The 25,069-nt window shown below is 50.6% G+C and overlaps 3 protein-coding genes across 9 annotated transcripts in view; 2 read left to right on the top strand and 1 right to left on the bottom strand.

The window, feature by feature from the left end:
* Positions 1–192: 192 nt before the first annotated feature.
* On the bottom strand, positions 193–5,887 carry METTL23 (methyltransferase like 23). 5 transcript variants are annotated; one of them, XM_006045329.4, is made up of 5 exons: positions 5,295–5,425; positions 2,670–2,774; positions 862–1,099; positions 693–777; positions 193–542 (listed from the first exon to the last, which is right to left on the bottom strand). In XM_006045329.4, the coding sequence occupies exons 2-5, from the start codon at positions 2,751–2,753 to the stop codon at positions 368–370; spliced, it is 582 nt and encodes a 193-aa protein (XP_006045391.1). In that variant the 5' UTR covers positions 2,754–2,774; positions 5,295–5,425; the 3' UTR covers positions 193–367. The 5 variants fall into 5 exon arrangements, with proteins under 5 accessions (XP_006045391.1, XP_006045393.1, XP_044794544.1 ...); XM_006045331.4 differs by lacking the exon at positions 5,295–5,425 and adding an exon at positions 5,759–5,887 and having other exon boundaries at positions 693–1,099; XM_044938609.2 differs by lacking the exon at positions 5,295–5,425 and adding an exon at positions 5,599–5,687 and having other exon boundaries at positions 693–1,099.
* On the top strand, positions 5,882–11,730 carry JMJD6 (jumonji domain containing 6, arginine demethylase and lysine hydroxylase). Of its 3 annotated transcripts, XR_003107679.3 has the most exons (7): positions 5,882–6,201; positions 6,738–7,126; positions 7,945–8,231; positions 9,071–9,206; positions 9,687–9,780; positions 10,495–10,633; positions 11,326–11,465. XR_003107679.3 is itself a non-coding variant. In XM_025279575.3 (6 exons), the coding sequence occupies exons 1-5, from the start codon at positions 6,073–6,075 to the stop codon at positions 9,756–9,758; spliced, it is 1,008 nt and encodes a 335-aa protein (XP_025135360.1). In that variant the 5' UTR covers positions 5,883–6,072; the 3' UTR covers positions 9,759–9,780; positions 10,495–10,633. The 3 variants fall into 3 exon arrangements, 2 of the variants coding, with proteins under 2 accessions (XP_025135360.1, XP_006045395.1); XM_025279575.3 differs by lacking the exon at positions 11,326–11,465 and having other exon boundaries at positions 5,883–6,201; positions 9,692–9,780; XM_006045333.4 differs by lacking the exon at positions 9,687–9,780 and having other exon boundaries at positions 5,893–6,201; positions 11,326–11,730.
* A 7,088-nt stretch (positions 11,731–18,818) lies between these two features.
* Positions 18,819–25,069, top strand: part of MXRA7 (matrix remodeling associated 7) — a 31,696-nt gene continuing 25,445 nt past the window's right edge. Inside the window, exon 1 of the mRNA XM_025279568.3 lies at positions 18,819–19,153. Coding sequence (XP_025135353.1) covers positions 18,863–19,153 — 291 coding nt within the window. The 5' untranslated portion in view covers positions 18,819–18,862. The remainder of the gene's footprint in view (positions 19,154–25,069) is intronic.

The following is a 25,069-nucleotide window of genomic DNA, read 5'->3' as shown; positions in this document are numbered from 1 at the left end:
TACTGACTGTATAGAATGAAAGTGAATGTTTGGTAGTTGATTTTTTTTACCCCATAAGTTAAAAAGTGGAAATGCCAGTTCAGCACCCCACCCAGTCTCCTCAATGCTCTAAGGTAGCACTATGTTAAAAGTTGAATAACCCCCTTCTTATCTAATTTATGCCCTATTTTAATAATTTAGGAACAGTCCAGGTCCTTTTTCTTATAGTTTTAATTTTTGTCTTAATGGTTATGTGACCCATCACAGTCTAAAGCCAGCAGATCTGACCATCTTCAAACCCACTGTACTCAAGAAGCTGAAGTGGTCTGAGTCACATAGTTAGCTTGCCAGGTTGTTAAGCAGTATTGACATTGTCCCAGAACAGTTTTTAGGTGTAATTCAGATTGTCCTTTGCAAAGGAGATGACCAGCATTTCAACAGTATGTCTTCCTGGAAGGGCAGATTCTGCTATATCTTCTTTGTCTGCACCAAAAGATTCCAGAGGAATGTGGACACATTTCATGTCCCACTTGTAGAGCAAAGCTTCAAGTGACCAGTCAGCACTGAAAAAAATAAATTACTTTTAAAAAACCAAGCTTTTCTTGTTTTACTTGAGATATGTTCTCATTTTATCCTTAAGTTAGACACTGAATGAGTAGTAAGGCTTGCATTAGCTTTAATAAAACTGGGAGTAAACCAGGATTCAGGCTTACCTTCTTATCTGGTAAGTAGACCACAATTTGACTTTGGGGTTCTTCTGCATCAAAAAGTAAACTGTAGTTAAAATGTCCTCAAAGTCTGGGAAGAAAAGACTTCTTAATAGACTTTTAATTCCATTGTATCTGTGGTTAAATTGACTACTGAGAAGAAAAAAAGGTTTACCTTCTGGTTCAAAGAATACATCAGATGCAAGAATAATGTCTTGTGGTGGTAGAGCCAGAAGATCCTGAGATACATGACCCCAGGTGAGTCCTACAACACGGACCTGAGGCAGATTATTCATTTGGCAGCTTTGCCGACAGATTTCTAGGCAGTGAGGCAACTCGGAACTGTCTGACAGTGTAACTTCAGCACCACATTTTGCAGCCACAATTCCTGGAAGGCTCACTCCAGCACCAATCTAGTAACAAGTTTAAAGGTTTTGCTTAGAACTGCAACAAGTTGTGGATCTTGGCGAATGATTTCTCATTTCCTGCATTGGCCTTTTAAGTACAAGGTCAATGTGTAAATTTGAATTTTCCATGTCTATTCAACACTGCTTTACTTCCTTTAAATTTGTCATGACAGTTCTGTGTCAAAGGAGTTGGTCTATTTCAGCATTTTAAAGGGCCCTCAACTGCAACTACAGGTTTAAATTGGGAGGGTCTATATCCAACCAGTCCATTCTGAAGATCAGCCCTGGCATTTCTTTGGAAGGAATGATGCTAAAGCTGAAACTCCAGTACTTTGGCCACCTCATGCGAAGAGTTGACTCACTGGAAAAGACTGATGCTGGGAGGGATTGGGGGCAGGAGGAGAAGGGGACGACAGAGGATGAGATGGCTGGATGGCATCACCGACTCGATGGACGTGAGTCTGAGTGAACTCCGGGAGTTGGTGAGGGACAGGGAGGCCTGGCGTACTGCGATTCATGGGGTCGCAAAGAGTCAGACGCGACTGAGCGACTGATCAGATCTGATAACTAGGACTCTGCAATCCAGTTTCTTGAGTCCTGGGATGTGGCAACAACCACCTGTTTTATGTGGATTTTGAGTTTTGTTGAGGGTGGGTGCTCCAATCACTGAGCTGTTTGAGGATCAACCATTTCCAAGTGGGAGCATATCTTGAGCAGTTCCATTGTTCAGGATGTCCAGGGCATTATAGCACTATAGTGACCTTCAGTCACTTGGTTCTCATGATCTATAAGGAGCTCCTAATAATGACGACACCAGGTGTCTAGGAGCTCAGTGGGTGACTTGAATGTACAACCAGCCATTAAGTTACTACCAATTTTAAATAACTTTTATGGCTAAAGTCTGACAGGTCTACAGGTCTTTAGAACAGCAAAGAACTTAAACATACTTTGCATAATATGAAGAAATCCTTTCATAAAATTACTATTGCTATGGATTGAAACATGCTTCCTGTTCAAGGATCAATACTGAGATTCCCGACCTTTTTTGAGTAGCTAAAAACCATCACTACTTTGAGCCTGAATTATGCACCAAATGCCTTCATTTCATTTACATGCTCTTGCAAAAGTTAAGAGGTGTCCTTAAGCTTCTGATTGGTCTTCAGCCTTTGGGTTTAAGCATAGTACCGTTTCTGCAAACGACTTAAGTTTTACTTCTGTAAGCCTTCAGCAGTCTTAAGCCAGGTGGAGTAGTGAGAAAGCACTGGATACATTTTAAAACTAATCTCAAGGTTTTCAAAGATGAAAGCCATTTTTCGAGAAAGGCTGCAGTGGTATAGTAGAGCCTGGATGACCCTGTTGGGACACCCTAGAAAGATGGCCTCAAAGACTGCTTCCACGCCAAGGTTCCTTAAGATTAGTCAATGGGTTTCACTTAAACTTTAAAGTGTTTTTAACTCACCTGCTATGGAGACTGGCCACATCATCCCTGACTTAAAAATAGATATCTAATGAAACCCAATAACCAGCATACAGACTTATAATATAGGATTTTTGCAAACCTCAAGGGCACTTTTACCTCTAAGACAGCCTTGCCTGGCAGAGATCCTCTGTGAAACCACAAGTACTGGGCCAGGACCACAGCACAGGGCCAAACATACATTCCATATTGAAGATGCAGGACCTGAAAAGAAATTTTTTGTATGCCATAAATAACATGCTGGAACTCAGAATATTTATACAGCAATTACTGAGTGCCTGGCACTGGCATCCATTACAAAAATGACAATTCCTTGTTCTCTAGTTTACATTCTATGGGTGGGTAAGTGAAGTGAAAGTTGCTCGGTCATGTCCGACTCTGCGACCCCTGGACTATAGTCCATGGAATTGTCCAGGCCAGAATACTGGAGTAGGTAGCCTTTCCCTTCTCCAGGGTATCTTCCCAACACAGGCCTCCCACGTTGCAGGCAGATTCTTTACCAGCTGAGCCACAAGGGAAGCCTGAGAATACTGGAGAGGGTAGCCTATCCTTTCTCCAGTGGATCTTCCCGACCCAGTAATTGAACCAGGGTCTCCTGCATTGCAGGTGGATTCTTTTACCAACTGAGCCATCAGAGAAGACCCTTGGGTGGGGGAGAGGGAATATAAAACTATAATACAATGTGATAAGCACTTTTTTTTCCTTTTTGTGATAAGCATTCTTCATAATTCACTCCAGGGCCTGAGTAGCTTGTGGCTTAGTGGCTATTTTAGGCTGAGGATGTAACTCATGGAATATGTGTATATGTGTGTGTGTGTGTGTGTGTGTGTGTGTGTGTATCTTACTGTGGAGAGACAACAAGCAAGTATTTTCAGTAATAATGCTACCAGCACAGTATAACAGGGTGATGTGAGAGTAATGGGGGTGGGCAGTGACCACAAGGTGGTTGCTCAAGATAGGGAGAGGATGATTCAGGCAAAGGCCAAGGCCTCCCCGGGGCCCTCTCCCTGGCAGTGTGGGCCTGAGGGCTGGAGGCAGGGTTGCATAGTACAAGCATAGGTCAGAGGGAAAGCAAAGACCAGACTTGTGGTGCCTGGTAGGCCACAGGAAGTTTAGCTGTTTATTTAAGTGCAGTGAGAAGATACTGGAGGGTTTTAAGCTAGGCATAACCTGGTAATGGGCTTCCCTGGTGGCTCAGATGGTAAAGAAGCCACCTGCAATGCAGAAGGCCAGGCTTTGATCCCTGGGTTGGGAAGATCCCCTGGAGAAGGAAATGGTTTACCCACTCCAGTACTCTTGCTGGGAAATGGCCTGGAGAGAGGAAGCTGGCGGGCTACAGCCCATGGGGTCACAGAGACAAAACTGAGCGACAGCACAAGCAGGAACGTGCTAACGCTGAGGAAGAACAGGGTGGTTCTAGGATGACATCTCAGATGACATCTGAGTAGAGCTGAGTCCTGGAGTTAGGAAGGCAGGCAACTTGTAAAGCCTTTGCGGAGGCACTGAATCATGAGCATGGTATTTAGGGAGGCAAGGCAACATAGCTCACAACTCTGAAATAAGCCTGCCTGAGTTCAAACTTGAGAAATGTAATTTATCAATACTAGCTGTGTAACCTCACTCAAGTTACTTAACCTGTGCTTCTCTTTCCTCAACTCCAAAACACTGTCTTCATAGAATGTCAGGAAAATTCAATGAAAACTAGTTAGTACAAAGTATACAAAGTTAGTGACTGTTTAACTGCAAAACTGCAAGTCTGTTTTGTAATGGGTGCCCCTCCCAGGGTGATAGGCTGAAAAGGTAAAAATATCAAAGGTGAAGGAACTGAAGGTCTGAACATAATCATTCAATACACTTAACAAAAATATTAGTGCCTAGGCTGCACTCGCCCACTGAAATGGCCCACTCTTGTCTGTGAGTGTGTTTCTAAATAAATACAATAAAACATAAAACAAAAATGCCTGCCCTGGTGGATTTTACCCAGGAGTACAATGAAGGAGTTCTGATCTTAAGTGTGAGTTATCCAGATTTAAGTAATTAAAAGAAAAAAGACATATATTCAACAATACCCCAATTACAACATTTTTTTATATTAAAGGTGTATCTTTTCACAAGGTGTATCTTCATCCACTTCCTCAATCTGGGAAGAAATCCAAAGGGGAATTTTAACACGAAGGCTTTTAGAGACTGCCAGAAATGGATTCCACTCCAGCCTTCAACTCTTAACCTGTTTCTCATATTCAAAACCGTTGCTGCCAATGTCTACCCCACCAGCTGCTGTTAAAATCAAATGAAACGCTGCAACGTGAAAACGCTTTGAAAAACCGGACGCATAAAAAATATATAACGGCTATTGAGAATTTGGGGGCAGCCATGAGCTGAAAGGAAGCAAGACCAGGCCCCAGAAACTTTATTTGATTAATGAGAGTTGGAATCCCCTGTCCCAGATAAATCTCAGTTAACACGCCCTTCAACAAGATTAAAAAAATTAGGTGTCAAGAATGTCACTTTCCCAGTAAGAACTATTAGGTACGGAGAGGTTCCCCTTCTCGACATTTAATCTGCCAAAAGGCTTCATAGCAAACCGTTTGGCTCTGCGGGTTCACCCGAAGGCTGAATGAAAAAGCCCCTGACCCCCTCTCCTATACCCCTCCCTACAGCCCCAAGCCGGCTGAGAAACGCTACCGCGCTAAGGCGATTCCCGGTGGGTGCCTTGGCACGCACCTGCGGGACGCACACTTCCAGTACGGCCCCCTCATCTCCCAGACCCGGCCCCTCCGAGAATCGAAAGCGCTGGGCCCGGACCACTTGCCCTCGGAGGCCACCCTCGTCCGAAGAGGAGACGGTGGCCTCCGTGCGGGCCGGGAGCAGGGGAGGGCGCCGGGCCGCCAGGCTGCCAAGCTGCACGCGCGAGGGCCCCCGGGTCGGCTCGGGCCGTCTCCCCGGCGCACGTCAGGTCGCTACTACCCGACAGCAAGCGGGGGAAGCACCCCTCGAGCGACGAAATGACCACGCGGCGAGAACAGACCCCAGCACCCGGCAAACGAGACACAGAGAACAGGTGGAGCGGGCGGCTAGCCGGCCGGAAGAGAGCCAAAAGAGACACCCTTCGCGGCCGGAAGTGACGAACAGGAAGCGGACGCGGGAGAGGCGGGGCCGCAACGAAGAGGTAGCTCGACTGGGCTGACCTTCCCAACATGGCGGATATCCGGTCTGTGTGAGGGCTGGCCCCGGAGACGCAGAGGCCAATGGCTTATCGCGAGAGGCCGGAGTCGGGGGGAAGACGGCAGCCACTCGTCCAACCGGAGGCTCGGAAGGTGGTTAGGGAGTGAATCTTCTGGAAGGCGACTTTAAAGGCGCCGGGCCGGAGCGAAGGGCGTCTTGGTCCTGCCGTCGCCCGAGTCTGGGTGTGTGTGTGTGCGGGAAGGGGGGCGGCGCATTGGTGGCAGGAAGCGAGCTGCGCTGAGGTCGTCGCGGAACCAGCTGGTGGTGACCCTGCAGGATGAACCACAAGAGCAAGAAGCGGATCCGTGAGGCCAAGAGGAGTGCGCGGCCGGAGCTGAAGGACTCGTTGGACTGGACCCGGCACAACTACTACGAGAGCTTCCCACTGAACCCGGCGGCCGTGGCGGTGAGCGGGCCGCGATCGCGGGCCGGGCGGACCACGGGCATCCGCCTGGGGCTGTGCGCACCTCTCCCGGGACCGGAGAGGTGCCGCCCAGCACTGCCCCCGGAGTTCCGATGGGCTCGCCCGCACCCCGCGGAGGTCGGGGTCGTCGGCGCCCGTTCCAGCGCGGGCCTCCTTTCTCCTCGCCGCAGCCGCGCCTGCCGAGGGCAGCTGGAGCCGCACCCCCTTGACGCCCTCCACGAGGCCTGTCACCCCTGCACCCCTTTTGGGCGGCGGGGCCATAGGGAACCTAGGTGTTCAAGGCCACAAGTGGGAGACGCGAAGCCCTGCTTCCTTGGTAGGATGGCGGTGGGTTTGCTGTGCCCGAATGCACGCAAGTCCTTTCCCCTCCCTAAGAGGAGCCAGAACTAGAATCTGGCTCCTTGGGCTTATGATTGCTAATTGGCTTTGGGGAACACCCTTACCTGCCACCGGGCTTTTCTTTATCTCTCTCTCTCTCTCTCTTTTTTAATTCGATGGGTCTTTTCTGATTCCCTCAGGACAATGTGGAAAGGGCAGACGCTTTACAACTGTCGGTGGAAGAATTTGTGGAGCGATATGAAAGACCGTACAAGCCCGTGGTTCTGCTGAATGCCCAAGAGGGCTGGTCTGCGCAGGAGAAGTGGACTCTGGAGCGCCTCAAAAGGAAATACCGGAACCAGAAGTTCAAGTGTGGCGAGGACAACGACGGGTACTCGGTGAAGATGAAAATGAAATACTACATCGAGTACATGGAGAGCACCCGCGATGACAGCCCCCTTTACATCTTTGACAGCAGCTACGGGGAACACCCCAAAAGAAGGAAACTTTTGGAAGACTACAAGGTGCCGAAGTTTTTCACCGATGACCTTTTCCAGTATGCGGGGGAGAAGCGCAGGCCCCCTTACAGGTAAGTACTGGGCAGTGATGTGGTTATAATCTTGTCTCCAGCAACTAATCTTTTTTCTGAAACAGTGAGTGGTTGTGCCATAGTCGCTCATGGAACTTAGAGGGCTTCCCATACCTGCCCAGGGACTCCTGCCTGGTGCTGCCTGGGCATCAGATTTTTGAAAGCTCCCTCAGGTGATCCAAGCATGCAATCAAAGTTGAACCAGTGATCTGTAAGAGACATTTTATTTTACTTAAATATTTATTTATTTTGGCTGTGCCAGGTCTTGGTGCAGCATGCAGGCTCTTTTAAGTTGTGGCATGCAGGATTTAGCTCCCTTTTGCTGTTGTTTAGTCGATCAGTCGTAGCCAACTTTTTTGCCACCCCAGGGACTGTAGCTCTCCTGGCTCCCCTGTACATGGGGTTTCCCAGGGGAAAATGCAGGAGCAGATTGCCATTTCCTACTCCAGGGGGTCCTCTCAATCAAATCTGTGTCTCCTGCATTAAGAGGCAGATTCTCTACTGCTGAGCCACCAAGGAAGCCCCTAGTTCCCTGACCAGGGATCAAACCTGGGCCCCCTCCATCAGGAGCTCGTAGTGTTAGCCACTGGACCACAGGGAAAGTCTCTGTAAGGGACATTTTAATAGCTAAAGTCCAACAGTAAGCCACATCAGTGATTTTTCTGTTAGGGATCAGCCCATGTACAATTTACTCAGCATTTCTAAATATCAGAATTTGCATAGTTTTCAAAATAACATTTGTCTAAAACTGAAAGCTGCTTTTGTGGCATGTATATAGTCAAATTACACTGCACATCTTGGATGCTTCCATCCTTTAGGTGGTTTGTGATGGGGCCACCACGGTCCGGAACAGGAATCCACATCGACCCTCTGGGAACCAGTGCCTGGAATGCCTTAGTTCAGGGCCACAAGCGCTGGTGCCTGTTCCCTACCAGCACGCCTAGGGAACTCATCAAGGTGACCCGAGAAGAAGGAGGGAACCAGCAAGATGAAGCTATTACCTGGTTTAACATCATCTATCCCCGGACGCAGCTTCCAACCTGGCCACCCGAATTCAAACCCCTGGAAATCTTACAGAAACCAGGAGAGACTGTTTTTGTACCAGGTATACTTTCTTTGATTTCAGTAATCTGTCATTCTGGAGCACAGTTATATACAGTGAGTCAAAGAAATCCCTCTACATGCTGACTCCCGGTGAACTGACTGGGGCATGCCTCTGACTGTGATGTGTTGCTGTGTAATCACCTGCTCAGGGGGCTGCTGTCCACCTTTCTTGTAGCCTGTGTGTATTATGACTATTGAAAAACTTCTTATCTGCTGGAGAGCCTATTCATTTTTATTCCTACTAGTTCCCCAGTGTCTTTGTGTGTGTTCAGTGACTTGTGCTTATTTCCATAAATGGGGTTTTTGACACAGTGTAGCACTGGGTGGATTGAGTCAGGAAACAGTTACTTAAAAGCCAAGAGGCGGGAAATCCCACACCTGAAAATTACGCTTTGTTTTGATAGGCTAAGTGTTAGAATTGAGGGTATTTAAGATATGCACCCTCTTCCTAGAAACCGAAGAACTTGCTGCCTTTACAGTTTTGGTCACAGCTTTGGATGGACAGGGCTGGACACATTTCGTTCTGTAAAAGAGCCAGAGAATAAATATTTTAGGCACCTCAGGCTGGATGGTGTCTGTCGGAAGTGCTCAGCTCTGCCCAGGAGACAGGAAAGCAGGCGTGGCCAGGCTCCAGTGAAACTTAGCACAAGCAGGTGGTTGGTGGCTCCTGCCTCAGGAGGAGTGCTAACCACACTGGGTCCTGGCTCTCTTAAGACTGTCCCTTGTGGACAGGAATCCCCAGTTTCGGAAGTTTGTGTTACATGTTATGTGAAATTTGTGTTGTAGGGCGATTGTGTGCAGAGCCCATTCCTGTTTAACCGTTGATTTGTTGGATTTCAGGAGGCTGGTGGCACGTTGTCCTTAATCTTGACACCACCATTGCCATCACCCAGAACTTTGCCAGCAGTACCAACTTCCCTGTTGTCTGGCACAAGACGGTAAGAGGGAGACCAAAGTTGTCAAGGAAATGGTATAGGTGAGAGACATTTTTGTTTTCTTATTTTTTGCTTTTGCTCCAACTTCTACCCCAGAGATACAATGGCAAGAGTCCACTGCTGCTATAACATGTGCTGAGTTTAACTCAGGCCTGGGAAAAACTGGGGCTGCAAAACCTCACAGGTAGAAGAGAGTGGGTCCAAGGTCAGGGCCAGTTCTCAGGATGCTTGCCAGCCTTGAGGTGACAGGCTCAGACTGCACGTTTGATCGAGGCCAGGCGGTCCCAATGAACACGGTCATAACTGGGATTGTTCCTCATTTTCTGTTTTCGTTTTTTTGGTTTTGGTTTTGTGTTTCCTCAAAGCTAGCTCTAGCAAAGGAAGCCATTTTTGTTTGGGTTTGATTTTGGTTGTTTTCTTTTCCTTATTCCAAAAGCTTTACCCCCATTTGAACTTATTACCTTCAGTTCTCGTGAGTGAGGTGACTGCCCTGGAGACTTAGCTCCTCTGTTTATCCACAGAACAGATACAGCACGGGCAGCGGCAGTGCAAGCCACCCCCAGCCACCCCGTGCCACTGTGTCCCAACCCTGACCTGGAGGGACCAGCTCTCGGGGTAAGAGAGGGATCCCGGCTTGCTCAGTGCTCAGCCTCCCTGCTGAGAGGGCCAGCAAGGGTGGTGGCTTTGTTCTCCCCGGACTCTCGGGCGTCCGAGGCCCACTGACTCCATCCCTCAGGCCGCTGTGTGCTGCTGTCTGGTCCTTCCAAAAGGCCTTCCCGAACAGTATGTCTTTTGTCCTCGGTTGCAGTGGCCACCAGACAAGGTCCCTAAGGGGCGGGCTGGCGACTGCCCCCCGACAGTCCTGTCCAGCTTTACCTTCCAGTGAGGGGGGACCCACTCTGTCACCTGACGCTTCTTACCTCTCACAAACCCTATTGTTTCTGCTCTTAACAAATAGAACGTTAACTGAGCCCAGCTCCCATCACTGAGCACTGTGCTGTGGAAAGGAGAGGTTAAAAAATATCAGCTAGGAAGGTGCAGGGAAGAGTACGAGGGAGAGAGATGGTTTCTCCCGAAACTGACTCAGGGGCGCGCAGCCCCGTGTGGGCAGCGCGCGTGGCTTGTGAGCTCACTAGGTAGCAGCCAGTCGCGTGCGGCTAGTTTTCCTTTCAGGGAAGCCTGAGCAGCAGGGGCTCTGTGCCCGGCCTGCGGATCCGTGTCTGTCCTCAGCACCGTGCCGGCACGTCTAGCAGAGGCAGGGCTCAGCCCTGAGTCTGGGGCTCTGTGGGTGGCTGTCGCCGCACTGAGAGCACGTGTCTCGTCCCTTAGGATCTTGAAGCAGGAGCACCCGGAGTTGGCGGTCCTGGCTGACTCCGTTGACCTGCAGGAATCCACGGGGATCGCCTCCGACAGCTCCAGTGACTCCTCCAGCTCCTCCAGCTCCAGCTCGTCCGACTCGGACTCAGAGGTGAGGCCACCCTCGCTCCCCAGTCCTCCAGGGCAGGCACCCTCGAAAAACCAGAGAGGACTTTGTGCCTCCTCCCCAGAAGGGAGAGAGAGGGGGTCGTGTTTCACCTTCTTCTTCCAAGAACTACCACTGTCCTCAGTCCTTCTGTGGGGTAAAGTTTGCCCATTTTATAGCTCTGAAGGCATTTGTTAATCGTTAAAATAGTCACTGGGCTTCCCAGGTGGTGCTAGTGGTAAGGAACCCGCCTGCCAATGCAGGAGACATAGGAGACACAGGTTCGATACCTGGGTTGGAAAGATCCCCTCAACCCACTCTAGTATTCTTGCTGGAAAATGCTGTGGACAGAGGAACCTGGCGGACTATGGTTCATAAGGTCGCAAAGTGTCGGGGATGACTGAAGCGACTTCACTTGCACGCACGCATGCAGAGTAGTCTCTAGGGGTGAGACGTAGCTGAAGATTCGGTTAAGTAAATGATGCAGGATCACACAGCGGGGACAGTGGTCGGGATTTAAACTTCAAGCATTCTCCAGACTGAAAGCCCAAGTTAGGAATTTCCGTGGATGGTAAATAATAAGCCTAGAGGGAGTTGCCTGGTGTCCAGTGGTTAGGACTCTGCTTTCACTGCTGAGGGCCCAGTTTCTGTCCCTGGCTGCCCCGACTGATGCCATGTTTTTCTCCTTACGCGTCCAGTGCGAGTCCGGCTCTGAAGGCGAAGGCACAATGCACCGCAGGAAGAAGAGGCGGACGTGCGGCATGGTGGGGAACGGGGACACCACCTCGCAGGATGACTGCGTGAGCAAAGAGCGCAGCTCCTCCAGGTGACCGCGCGTGGCTGTCGTCTGTGTGCGAGGACGCGCCTGCAGCCTGCGGCAGGGCCCTGGGGCAGCCCGTGGGTCCCGCAGACCCGGGAGGGCCCCGAAAGCCCGAGAATGAGGACCTCGGGCCGGGAGCCGCTCACTCTGTTTGCGGCAGTAGCTCTCTTCTCCGCTACCGACACAAGTGCACGGGGCTTGTTTTATGCATAAGGGTGAGGATCCGTGTGAGTGGTGCCAAGGGAAACCTTGACGTTATTTAATAAAAGTTAAATTCATCTTATATCTTTGAAATTTTTTTCCCTGGAGAACACCAGAATCTCCTCTCATTGCTCTTCTTGCTGTGACCTTGGGAGAAAAGACTGATTCTGCTAGCGGGTGGTGGCTGCCCTCAATGGGGAAATGATGGTTCGTTATCACAGTAAAGGGGGAAACGCTGAGAAGCTGTCCCCAAGCTTCTGAAGAGTCTGAGGCATGGCCTCCTGCTTTTTCTCCCAGTTTGCCACTGCTCCATGGAGCACTTGCAGGTTTTTCAAATAAAATCTTAATCATGTCTCCAGCGGGGTTTTGTTTTTGTGTTAAACCTGAGGGAGGGAATTCCCTGGTGGGCCAGTGGTTAGGACTTTGAGCTTTCACCGCCAAGGGTCTGGGTTCAGTCCCTGAACTTGGGGAACTTAAGATCCCACGAGCCTAAACAGACTAAATTATTAAGCAAAAAAAAAAAAAATGAATTGGATCTAAATAAGTTAAAACTTGAGATAAAATCAATAAGGTAACCTTTCTGCAAGTGGCTACCCCAGTGCTGCACACATGCCAGGCTCCCACTGAAGTGTGGAGACCCTGTCTGCGTCCCGGGTCTTTAAACCCCAGAGCCCTGTTGTCCACGTGCTGCTAGCTGAAGCGTCACTGGGGCGGCATTAAGAGGGATGGTTTCTGGGCAGACAGTGAAATCCTGAGGCTCTTGCAACTCTGTCCGAAGTCCCTGCCCACTGCAGCTGATACCCCTGTTACGTTCTTTGTGTCTCCAAGCAGCCTGGCACTTGCTTAAATGTGACAGAAGTGGAGGACCCACATTCCTTTCTGTCATCTCTTCCTCATTCTCTGGGGTCTGGTTGGAATCCTGTGGGGGCTATTCGGGTGTCCTAATCAGATGAATCGATCAGATTGGATCATGCATTTCTCAGCCCTAGTTGTCCTTTCCAGCCTTAGATTTCTCTTCTTGCCTTGTTTCTATTGTTGTAGACTTTTATCTGCCCCTGGGGTATGGCTTTGTATTCGTACTCTACAAGGAAAGTCTTTAGTGAAGGCCCTGCCATTATTTCAGCCCGGGGCCCTGGGGGTTCTGCTTTTAACCTTTCATTCCCCTTTGCAGCAGCCGTGCTGTCTACCTGCTGATCACAGGCGGTTGTACTTTCCTTGACAGGATTAGGGACACTTGTGGAGGCCGTGCTCACCCCTGAGCTGAAGCTCTCCCTGAGGTGGCTCCTGTGGGAGCTGTTGGCAGCCACTCACCTCAGTCTTCCTGTCTTCTGCTCCTACCTTCTCCTTTGTCTTCTTTGAATTTGGATAATCCTCTCTGGCCCAAGCTCATGTCTCCGGTCAAATGCTGTTTTTTCTCTGCTAACTGAGACTAGATTGTCAAGAAGTTAAAAAAAATTCAGCATGCTCAGCGAAGCACTGAAGGCCGCTGTGACGTCAGGTGAGAAGGTTCTGTGCTTCTTTAAAACCGCACTGGTCGGCCACCTGCAAGCCTGGAGGGCTGTGGTCCTTTGAACGCCTTGTCGCCTTGCTGGTGTTGGTGAGGGACTCCCACCATCCACATGTGGCCGGCTGCACGCAAGCAAGAGACGCCAAGAGTGGTGAGTGGACTTGAGTCCTCTGTGAACCAGTTATGTAAACGAAGGACCACGAGAGCGCCGCCTCCCTGTGTGCCGTCATCCGTCCAGAAATGCAGTTGGCAGGAGAAACCCGACAGGGGGCCAGCGCCACCCACTCACCCACTGCCTAGTGCCTGGGTGTGTGAGTGGCGTGGGTGAGCATTCATCACCTTTACTCTGGTCAGAGAGGCTGTGAGATTCCAAGGGTATTTTCCTGTGGTGTGTTTTGTGGGGGAAGGATGACACATCGGGCTTGTTGGGTTTATGATCAGAGCAGGAAAGGTGTTCAATGTGTTGTCATCACAGAACTAAAGTTATAAACAGGACCAGGTTCTTACAAATTTGTCCCCATCTTTCCTTCCACGTATGTGACCCCTGAGTCAGAAGTTTCTCGCTCTCTAAGAGGCTTCATAATTAACAGCCTCATATTTTGGACCTGGAGACACTAGGTGGGTGATCCTGTTAGCAGCCAGGAATAAACGCAGAGGTGGTGCATCTGGTCTTTGGGATCTGTTTAGGTTTCTAAATAACTCTGGTTTAAATACTTAGAGGTTGACCAGCAGATTCCATGTCTTGCCCTCTCGATTCGCCTGCTTGCCTTCGTCTGTCTCTAAATTCAACTAAATTGTTATAAAAATAAGAGGGGGCTGTCGAGGACACATCCAGTGAATGTCCAGGTTGGACTGCGGGAGGGAAGGGCACCAGCAGGTGAAGGCAGAGGAGCCTCACCAGCGCCACCAGGCGCAGAGGAGTGGGCCATCAACTGGAGTCGTACCCGTTGGTTCTCAGAATCCTCCCTTAAAGTGGGTGTGATCAGGGAATCCTGTTTACTTGTCTACAGACCAGTCATCCCTTCCTAACTCCCTGGGATGGTCGTGTGGCTTTACTCTAGAAGGCTGGTCCCCTATTTTGTCTTTGCCCAATTTTTTGCATTCTAAAAGGCCAACCAAAACTCGTGTGGATTGGATGGAACTTCTGCTCATTTCCTAGTATCAGTCTACCTACTATCAGTCTACCCGTCCCACCCCACCCCCAACACACACACACACCCCCTCTGGCTCCAGGGCATGTCTGTGCCTGTGAGTGTTCAGTCACTGGTGTCTGACGCTGTGACCCTATGGACTGGAGCCCTCCAGGCTCCTCTGTCCGTGGGATTTCCCAGGCGAGAATACTGGAGTGGGGTACCATTCCCTGCTCCAGGGGATCTTCCCAACCCAGGGATTGAACCCAAGTTTTCTGCATCGCAGGCAGATTCCTTACCACTGAACCACGAGGGAAGCCCAGCAAGTGTCTCTAGGTGTGAGGAATCCAGACCCCGAAGGGATCATCCAGAGATCGCATTCATATTTGAATGGCGTTCCTCCTCCTCTTGAAAAAACTTTCTTGACATCTTCAAAGTGCTTTTCTTTTCCCCAGTGTTGCTGCTGGGCTGTCCCACTCCCTTTCCTCTCCAGTCCATACCAGCTGCTTCTCCCTCAGCTTCAGCGTAAAGGATCAAACCACCGCACAGGCTGCCTGCCACCAGGGGGCGTGGTGGGCATGGTGAAGTAGAAGTTCGGCTGGCGAGACTAGCCACCCAGTTTTACTTACCCAGATGCCAAAGGTAATTCCTGTTTGATAAACAACATCCAGATATAAGAGGTCCAGCCTGTGTGACAGGCCCGCAGGCCCCTGTCCTGAAAGTGCCTGGGTGGCACAGGTTACACCCCTTGGCTCCCGCCACCCCATGAAGGACTATGGGGCCCTCTTCCATTGTCTTAGCCGGGTGAGACTGAGCAGCTGCCTTTTACTGTCACTGTGCCAGGCAAACACACCGCTGTGGACGAAAAGTAGGGCTGAGGTGAGGAAAGAAAGTGGAGTGTGGCCAGGTGGTCACTGTGAGGCAGGAAGTGGGGTCCAAGGGCCCATCTGTTCTAAAGTCAACCCTTCTACCCACTTTGCATGAGCTGCTCCTGTGAGTGGTGCCAAGGACAGTAAGGAGAAAGATACAACATTAAACTGTTTTTAGAGATTATTCTCTGAGATGACAACTGATGTTAAAACCAATAGCAGGGGGATGGGGGTGGAGACTTCCCTGGTGGCCCAGTGGCTGTGACTCTGCACTCCCAATGCAGGGAGCCCGGGGTCAAGCCCTGGTCAGGGTACTAGATCCCCACATACCGCCACTAAAGGCGTGTTTACCCCACGGAGATCGAAGGTCCCGCATGCTGTAACTGAAACTCAGTGCAGCCAAATAAATAAATGTTAAAAACAAAAAACCAACAAGCTGGGTCCTAGAAGAAAGGATCTAGACTAATAACTACTGAAGAGGCGGATCCGGGTGGGTGAGACCAGAGTCAGGGACCCAGGACATCTGGGTCTGTGGAGACGAGGGAGGTCACGAAAGGCTTTACCATCAGCCCGAGGGGGCCAGTGTCGCACACAGGTAGGTGCCTCTGAGGTCCGTAGTGCCGTGATGTTGAAGGTGACGCCTGTGAGGGGAGAGCCACCAAAAACAGGAACATCGTTCACATTTTGCTCAGCTTGTAGATGCCCATTTGTTCATTATTAAAACGTTCCACAAACGTTGGAGCTCCAGGCTCTGTTCTAGGTGTTGGAGACACCACAGGGACAACAAACCCAGATCCCTGACCCCCTAGATCTTCACGGACTGTGAGGGTGCTGTTGTTCATAAGGGCTACGGACGGGTCAGTGCAGGGAGAACCATACACGTCCATCTCCATGATCAGAAAAGCAAGTCTAGCCCTTACTAAGTACAAGTTAATGAGATTTTCATAAAGGAACATAATTATAATTTTAGCTGTATTTTTAACTGAGGACACGGCTTCTTTGTAAATCAGCTAAAGGTATTTAAGGAACAGCACTAAAATTTCTGGTACAAGTGCTTTACAAATTTATTAGAGGTTCTGCCTCTATATACTTTAAGATGCTAGATAAGAGTTGGAGTGGAACAGGGATTCTGCGGTAAATGTAAAAAGTACTGTTTAGGAAGTAGGCATTTAAACACGCGGCCGTAGATTTCTTGAATTGTATGCAGCGTTTCCACAAATAAGTGTTTTTGTCACATGTATTGGGTCCTGCTGATGGTTCCACGTGGAGTCTGGTTTCTCCTCACTCCTGCCTCCCTAGCTTCTGTCATGATGATACATCAAAACTGCAGGAGCCCTCCCAGGATGGCTTTTAACTTTGTCTCATCTGTAGTTCAAGTTCAAAAACTTGGAACACCTCACACCCATCCTTTGTTCTCCTGAGAGCAGGAGAACTGACCTCGCCTGCTCTCACCACGGAGACTGGACACTACAGAGGAACTGGGACCATCTGCCAAGTACCTGGTGCCTCCTCAGTCATTTAAGTCAAGCGCGCTGAGCGCCTGCTGGTTCTGCTGTAGTTTTTCCTGTGGGGACTGTCACCAAATGCCTGGGAGTGCTGGGGGACAGCCGCCACTGGATTGGCATTTTTAACTTGGACTGCGATGAAACTTGTTCATCATTTTAAATAAAGCAACTTGATTTGGGTTTGGGTTTTTTGCATTGTCTTGTCCTTGTTTTCATTCTTATTCATCTGAAAGTCAACAGAGTGTACTGAGTTTGTCCGCACACAGGGACCTCTTAAAAATACACTTGACCCTTGAACAACTCAGGGTTTAGGGGTACGATCCTCCCTATGCACAGTGAAAATTTCAAGAAAAGCTGAGAGCCAGCCCTCCGTATCCAAGTTTCACAGTTCTGCAGCCAGCCTCGGATTGCATAGTACTGCAGTTCCTGTTTAATGGAAAAATATCCGCATGTGAGTGGAACCATGCACTTCAAATGCATGTTGTTCAAGAGTCAACTGTACACTTTAAAACAGGGGAGACAGGTAATAAAAATAAGACCCAAACACTTTGGGTGAAAGTCCCCCACTGGTCAAAAGCTAGTAGCCAGGAGAAAAACCTCATTCCACATTTCAGAGTAGTGGGCATTTTTATCAACCTCTGCTAAAATTCCCTTTGTGTGTCCCCCTAACATTATGTGATGTTGCAGGATTAAGCTCACCCTGCTGTTGGAATCTTGTTTGTCGTAACTAGAGTTCAAGAGGAAGCTTGAGAGTGTTCTTGCATCTTCCTTTTAAAAAGAGGCACTGGCTGGGGCGGGTGATGGTGGGTTGGACCTGGTGGTCCAGTGGCTGAGGGCCTGGGTTCCATCCCTGGTGGGGGAAGTAGGCCTCACATGCTGCAACTAGGAGTCTCCATGCCACAACTGAAGAACCTGCAGCCAAGATTCAGCGTGCTGCAACCAAGACCCAGCACAGCCGAATGAATAAAAGTAAAATATATTTTTTAATTAAAAAAGAAGCACTCCTTCCAGGATCTTACATCAGCTATCAACTCAGTTCAGTTCAGTCGCTTAGTCGTATCCGACTCCTTGTGACCCCATGAGTCGCAGCACGCCAGGCTTCCCTGTCCAGGATCTTACATCAGCTATCAACTCAGACACTGCTTTTCCCAAAAAAGAATGCATCCTAAGCAAAAACCCAGGGCCTGGTTTTTCAATATCAGTCCTGTGTTTGGCACGGCACCTTACAAACTGTCCACTGTTGTTTTTTTTTAAATAACTAGGGCAGGGTTTGGGAGTGGTAGGGGAAAAAGGTTTTCTGTTACATTTATCTCCAATCTACACTGTTCAGGGTCTGGAGAAGCAAAAACAGTAGACGTCTTTTCTTTCATTCCACCCTCTCCTACATTACAGAATTATTCAAAGAAGAAAGACTGTAGAGAAAATCGAATTTGACCTTGAAGTCCGTCTTTGGGGGCAGCCTCCACTCCCTGAGGCCTGTGTGGAGGCCTGCTGGGTCCAGACCAGAATGGGGCATGCACGGGCCAGCACCTGGAAACGTCCTCTGTGAGAATGAATGTATCAAGGCAACCCCAAAGAGAAAAAGCCGCTGGCGATGGGTCTAGAAAGCGGCTGAAAGTAGGCAGAGCTGGTGTTCCGTTTTCATTGTCCTACAGCCTTTACCTTGCCCTCGGCATTCCCTGGCTGTGCTTAGTCATTCAATCGTGTCCGACACTTTGCGACCCCATGGACTGTAACCTGCCAGACTCCTCTGTCCATGGGATTCTCCAGGCAAGAATACGGGAGTGGGTTGCCATACCCTTCTCCAGGGGATCCTCCCGACCCAGGGATCGAACCCAGGTCTTCTGCATTGCAGGCAGATTCTTTACCGTCTGAGCCACCAGGGAAGCCCTAGCAATTCCAAAATGCTCAAAGATTACTTGTGAGGGGCTAAAATGATGCCAAAAGGACCCCGGAGTGCTGGGTATTTCACCCTAGTTTTAAAAAGAAGCCTAAGCCTAAAGTGTCGGGCCTACCCGGGTCTCAAGAGCGCTTCCCAAGGGGCTCTTGTCCCCAGCATCTTGAGTCACCGGGGGCTCGGGGAGGTCGGGGGCGGGCCGGGGGCGTGGCGCGGCGGGGACTCCGCCCCGGGGCGGGGCGCGGGCGGGGCGAGGCGGGCTCCCTCGGGGTCCCCGCGGGCCGGCACTCGGGTGGCCGCGGCGCGATGGAGGCGCCGGCCGAGCTGCTGGCCGCACTGCCCGCGCTGGCCACTGCGCTGGCCCTGCTGCTCGCCTGGCTGCTGGTGAGGCGCGGGGCGGCCGCGAGCCCGGACCCCCCGGAGCCCGCGCCCCCAGAGCCCGCGCCTCCGGCTGAGGCCAGCGTGAAGCCCGCGCCGCCCGGACCCTGCGCCGCGGAGCCGGCGGCCGCGCCCGAGGGGCCGGTGGAGCCCGCGCGGCCGGACGAGCCCGAGGCGGCGCCGGCGGAGGCGGAGGAGCAGGCCGCCGAGGAGAGGCAGGTACGGACCCGCCCTCCCGGGCGCCCCTTCCCACCCCGGGGCCCGGTTGCCCCCGCGATTCGGCGCCCCCGGCCGAGCCGAGAACCGGGCCCCCAGCCTCGGGCCAGGTTGCCCCAAGAAGGGCAGAGCCCTCGATCGGCAGGAAGGGAAGGTCCCGGCGTGCAGACTCTCAGCTCTCCCTCAAAGTGTGGCAGAGCCTCGGAGTTGTGGGTTGTCGCCAGGCTGGCTTTCCTCTGCCTGGCCTCTCCTCCCCTGGCACGGGTCACACCCACCCCCCTCCCCACCCCCCCACACACACCCCTCACCCTCCAGCCCACGGGATTTCAAATGCACGTGTATGTGGCTTGTTTCCAGGGCTTCAAGGATGGCGGTTGTCCTGCTAGTAATATGATAAAATAGAATACTTAAAGAAGGAAAACTGCGTTTTCTTTTTAGGCCAATTTGGAATTTGAATTCCTGAGTCATTTATGTGTGAAACCCATTGGGTGGGGCTGAAAGAAAAGTACTGGACCATTGCAGTCCTTTTTGTAGTCCTTTTCAAGCTGCATGGTGCTCTGCACACCTCACCTGGGGCTGCAGATAAGCCTGGCCAGTGTGCGGTGTGCAGGATAAAGCCTTCCTGCAGTGCAGCTGAGCACTCCCCAGGCCCACCCTCCTGCTTCTGCTGTCCTGCAGCTCAGTCCTGACCCCTCAGTCTTGTTTCAGGATAGATAGCCAGAGAGGTAGTCCTTAGTAGAAGTAAGAGCTTCAGGATCTTAGTTCCCCAACCAGGGATCGAACCTGGGCCCCCAGCAGTGGAAGCGCACACAGAGTCCTAACCACTGGACCACCAGGGAATTTTCCGATGTACCTCTTGACATTAGAAATCTACTTGCTAGCCTCACATTCCCAGGATTTCAGCGCCCTTGGACCCTTGGGGCCAGCGCCAAGGGCCCAGAGCCTGATCAGAACGCCTTGTTCTGACTCCAGGGCTCCTTTCCTTGTGAGGGAGGCTGGCCGGGACGGTGGAAACCATGAGCGAGCGGTTTTTGGTGCGTTGTCAGCGTGCCTGCAGTGCCCACTCTGAATTTTGCTGGACACAATGGTTTATACTGGAGAGAACCCTTTGACAGGAGGAGGAGGCAGCAAGGCTGGGTGGAGGCATGCTGATAATGGTTCCAGACCCCTTGCGAGCAGGTGCTTTGCTTGACAAGAGGGTGACTAATTGTGTCATTAAAGTGTATTCTAACCAGCTTGAGCAGGGCTGCTGTATTCTTCCCAAGGAGCACCGAGGCCCTGCTGTTCTTGCTGCCCTCACCTGTGGTGTTGGCAGGTAGGGGTTTGGACACGTGCTGATGTGTTAGCTTTGCTCCTGTGTTTAGGATTCTCTTGGGAACAGGAGATGCATAGGGGCTATTCTCAGGCTACCGCTTGCTCTCAATCGGCCATGTTCCTACAGTGAACACATTGGCCCCTTTTCATCCAGAGGCAGGTTCTGGACTGAAGTTTAAAATGTCCTTTACGGACTTCCCTGGCAGTCCAGGGGTTAAGACTCCACATTTCCGCTGCAGGAGCCTGGATTCAGTCTCTGGTTGGGGAGCCAAGATCCCCCATGCCAGGCAGTGCACTCGTGCGGTGCAGCCAAAAATTAATTAATGAAAAATTTAAAAAGTCCTTTAGTAGTGCTCAGTCATCTCCTGATCTTCCAGATTACAGTGCTTCTGAAAGAAGTTTCTACAAGGCCTCTAGGCTGTCAGCAATATATCTAGGTAACGGGTTTCGTGGTGGCTTAAAAAGCAGCCGTATCTGCCTCTCCCTGGGAGAAAGCGAGCCCTGTGAGGGTGAGTAGAGGCTTTGAAGGATAAGGCGCCTTATGGAAGCTCACATGTTGGTCACAGACTCGGAGCTGAACCTGATGCACTGCCCGAGCGGATGACCATAAGAGCTGAGGCTTGTGTGTCCGTCCTTCGTCTCCACGTCCTGACCTGACATGATCCAGACAACAGGAGAATTAAATCTGTTTTCCTCCCTTGGAGGTCTTGCCCTTCCCTTTTGGGTTCAGCTCTCCAGCCTCTTCTGAGCTATCAAGCCCCTGTGACTCCGATTGTGCATAAGGCCGGGGGCCAGGTGCTGGGGACACATATCAGCTGTTCCCGACTCCTCTGCCTTGCTGCCTGTGGGATTACCCTGGAAGAAGCTGCTAAGAAACTGTCCGGAAATGGACTTGCGCATTTTCAAGAGCGGGTCCCAGGGACTTCCCTTGTGGACCAGTAGCTGGGACTCCGAGCTCCCAATGCAGGGGGCCTGGGTTCAATCCCTGGTCAGGGAACTAGATCCCACATGCTGCAACTAGGAGTTCAAATGCTGCAACTAAGACCCAGTGCAGCCAAATAAATAAATATTAGGGGAGAAACGGAGCAGGCGATGGCAGCCCACTCCAGTACTCTTGCCTGGAAAATCCCATGGGCGGAGGAGCCTGGTGGGCTGCAGTCCACGGGATCGCTAAGAGTCGGACACGACTAAGTGACTTCACTTTCACACATTGGAGAAGGAAATGGCAACCCACTCCAGCGTTCTTGCCTGGAGAATCCCAGGGACGGGGGAGCCTGGTGGGCTGCCATCTATGGGGTCGCACAGAGTCGGACATGACTGAAGCGACTTAGCAGCAGCAGCAGGGGAGAAAAAGAGCAGGTCCCAGTACTTTCTTCTGATGACCATGCTGCCCCGTCTTGGAGAGCAAGCCAGAAGGCCCGCTGGGAAAAGTAACTCACGTCTGGGTTTGGGACTGCTGTCAGCCAGCCTCCGGTCTGTCTGTCACTAAGGGAACAGCAGCAGCCTGGCAGAGCAGCACTTAACTCACCTCTCCCCTCCCCCCTGCTTTTTCCATTAACCAAGCCCCTTCTAATCCAATCATCTTCCTTCCCGGTGAGGCCTGGGAGGCCCCGGGGCAGCTGCTGCCCAGGCTCACAAAGCTGATTATTGAGAAGCATCCAGAGCCCAGGGAAGCTGCCTTCCGCTGTGGCTGTGGGTCACGGGGAAGCGACCCCAAGGTGCAGGAGAATCAAGTCGCATGAAGGCCCTGGATGGGCTGGGAGGCTGAGCAACCGCTGAGGGAAAGGGGGTTATATCAGGCAGGCCAGGGAGGCTGAGCGGAGAGCAGTGTCGTATTATTAAACTGCCTGTCATTTCTCTGAGGAATTAGTGTGGAAGTGGGCAGGGATGGAGGCGGGCATGCCCACTGTCACAAAGAATTATGGGGAATGATGTCAAGAACAAAAGCTGGTCCCTTGTAAGGCCAGGAAGCAGTGCTTTCCGGCGCTGAGGTCGTTTAGTTGCTTCAGTTGTGTCCAACTCTTTGCAACTCCATGAACAGTAGCCCACCAGGCTTCTCTGTCCATTGGATCTTCCAGGCAAGAATACTGGAGTGGGTTGCCATTTCTTTCTCTAGGGGATCTTCCTGTCCCAGGGATCGAACCCGTGTCTCCTGCATTAGGCAGGCAGATTCTTCACCACTGAGCCACCTAGGAAGCCCACAAGGTACAGGTTAAGATTTAGGATTTGCAGACCTCTCACCTAACGGAGACGTGGATTCCAGCAGGGCTGTATCATAGGATGCCAAACAGTGGTCATGGACAGAGGATCAATGTCACTCAGTAGTAGAGGGGTCGAATCGCTCTGTCTGAGCCAGGACTCAGGCATCCTAGTACTCAGGCCCTCAATCTGCTCAGAAATGGAGAAGGGACTTCCTTAAGGCTGCTGGGCAATGCAGCAGGCAGGGAGACATTTAGAGCTTAAAGGAGACTAAAGAGACAGGAAAGACAAATGAAATACCTGGCCCTTGATTGGATTCTGGATGGGGTGGGAAGCTATAAAGAATATTTTAGAGATAACTGGATCAAGTTTCAAATGAATGATTTATTAGATCATTTTATTGTATCAATGCTCACTTTCTTGAGCATGATGCCAGCATTGTGATTATATAGAAAAATGTCCTTGTTCTTAGGAAGATGCATGCTGAAACATCTAGGGATAATATGTCATGATTCAGATAGTTACACACCCACACACACACACACACACACACATCATGGGTGTGTATGGAGAGAGAGTACAGAGATGGAAAAATGTTAACAATTGGTGAATCTAAGTGAAAGGGTATAGGAGAGTTCATTGTATTATTCTTCTCTGTAGGTTTGGGACTTTCCAACATCCAGTGCTGGGAAAGAAGGAACCTGATGGGGAATTTCTCAGGAAAGGGCTTGGTGTTTCAGGCACTCTGAGGGTGCCTATTTGATTGAGCTGCACAGCCTCCTCTGTCTGCCCTCACCATGCAGCTGGGCCCCTGTTCGCCTTTCTGACGGACGTTATCTTGCTGTTGGGCCCATCTTAATACCAGCCTTGTCACCACAGGTCTGTCCCCCAGGGAGCTGCAGAGCCCCCTAGCCTTCTCAGAATGACCAAGAAGGTAAATCCCATCCCCCATCATCTGTCCTGACCTTTGTTAATTTTTTTTCTTTATTGTAGTTGCTTTTCTTTTTCTCTTTTGTGTCCTGAGCTTCGTGATGTCAATGTAGCCCCACTTTCTGTTCTCCTAACAGAAGTCCATTTAGTGGATGGCCAAACAGGTATCTGGCAGTTGTTCATACCACTTTGAGTCTTGTCCTTTGGTCCCCTCAGGCTCCTGTAACACAGAGTACTACTATAGATTGGACTTCACTGGCAGTCCATTGGCTAAGAATCCATGTTCCCACCACAGGCGGTACAGGTTTGATCCCTAGTCAGGGAACTAAAATCCCGAATGCCCTGTGGAGTAGCCAAAAAAAAAACAAAAAACCATTAAACAACAGACATTTATTTCTGCCAGTTCTGAAGTTTGAGGAGTCCAAGATCAAGGTACCAGCAGATTCGGTTCCGGATGAGAACCCACTTCCCAGCTAGCCGACTGTTGTGTCCTCACACAGCACAGAGAACACTCAGGTGTCTTCCTCTTCTACTATGGGCCTAATCTCATCATGGGGGCCCCAAGGTCATGACCCCATTAAACCTAATTGCCTCTCGAAGGCCCCACCTCCAAGTGGGGGTTCAGAACTGGGGTTCATATGCTGAACTGGGGGTTCAGCATATGAATTCTGGGGGATACAAAAACAGTCTGCAACAGATCTAGTGATTTTCTGGGGGTGGAGGGACAGAAATAATCCAAATGTTAGCAAATTGGTAGAAGTAAGGAAGGGAAAAAAGCTGAACACAAAACTGGAATAATGGGACTTCCCTGGTGGTCCAGTGGCTAAGACTCCACATTCCCAATGCAAGGGGCCCAGGTTCCATCCTTGGTCAGGGAACTAGATCCCCCATGCACAACGAATATCAAAGATCCAGCATGCCACACGCAACTAAGACCTGGCACAGCCAAATAAATAAACATAAATATTAAAAATTAAAAAGAAAGTCATGGGAATAGTCTCTTCACAATAATTACAACAATGTACATCAACAGAGGATGAGATGGTTGGATGGCATCACCGACTCAATGGACATGAGTTTGAGTAAAGTCCAGGAGTTGGTGATGGACAGGGAAGCCTGGGGTGCTGCAGTCCATGGGGTCACAAAGAGTCGGACACGACTGAGTGACTGAACTGAACATCAACAAAACAAGATGACGCAGAGGGCTGAAAGCAGAGTTCAACATTTAGTCTTGTAAAAGGGTATGTTTTGTAAAGTTCTTTGAAAGTGAAAGTTGCTCAGTCCCATGGAACTCTTTACGACCTCACAGACTGCAGCCTACCAGACTCCTCTGTCCATGGGATTTTCCAGGCAAGAATATGGAATGGGTAGCAATTCCCTTCTCCAGGGGATCTTCCCGACCCAGGGATCAAACCAAGGTCTCCCACATTGCAGGCGGGTTCTTTACTGTCTGAGCCACCAGGGGAGCCCAAAGTT

Source organism: Bubalus bubalis, chromosome 3, assembly GCF_019923935.1.
Source record: "Bubalus bubalis isolate 160015118507 breed Murrah chromosome 3, NDDB_SH_1, whole genome shotgun sequence".
NCBI lineage: Eukaryota > Metazoa > Chordata > Mammalia > Artiodactyla > Bovidae > Bubalus > Bubalus bubalis.
Note: the sequence above shows the minus strand (reverse complement) of the source record. Positions and strands in the feature narration are given on the sequence as shown.

What these genes read in the sequence shown, in the direction of transcription:
- METTL23 (XM_006045331.4), bottom strand. Translation starts at nt 2,753, where the DNA reads ATGTATGTTTGGCCCTGTGCTGTGGTCCTGGCCCAGTACTTGTGGTTT. An exon ending in CAGGCAAGGCTGTCTTAGAG is followed by an intron (nt 1,100 to 2,669) that starts GTAAAAGTGCCC and finishes ACTTGTTACTAG; the next exon opens with ATTGGTGCTGGAGTGAGCCT. An exon ending in TCTACTTACCAGATAAGAAG is followed by an intron (nt 543 to 692) that starts GTAAGCCTGAAT and finishes TATTTTTTTCAG; the next exon opens with TGCTGACTGGTCACTTGAAG.
- JMJD6 (XM_006045333.4), top strand. Translation starts at nt 6,073, where the DNA reads ATGAACCACAAGAGCAAGAAGCGGATCCGTGAGGCCAAGAGGAGTGCG. An exon ending in AAGCGCAGGCCCCCTTACAG is followed by an intron (nt 7,127 to 7,944) that starts GTAAGTACTGGG and finishes TCCATCCTTTAG; the next exon opens with GTGGTTTGTGATGGGGCCAC. An exon ending in AGAGACTGTTTTTGTACCAG is followed by an intron (nt 8,232 to 9,070) that starts GTATACTTTCTT and finishes GTTGGATTTCAG; the next exon opens with GAGGCTGGTGGCACGTTGTC.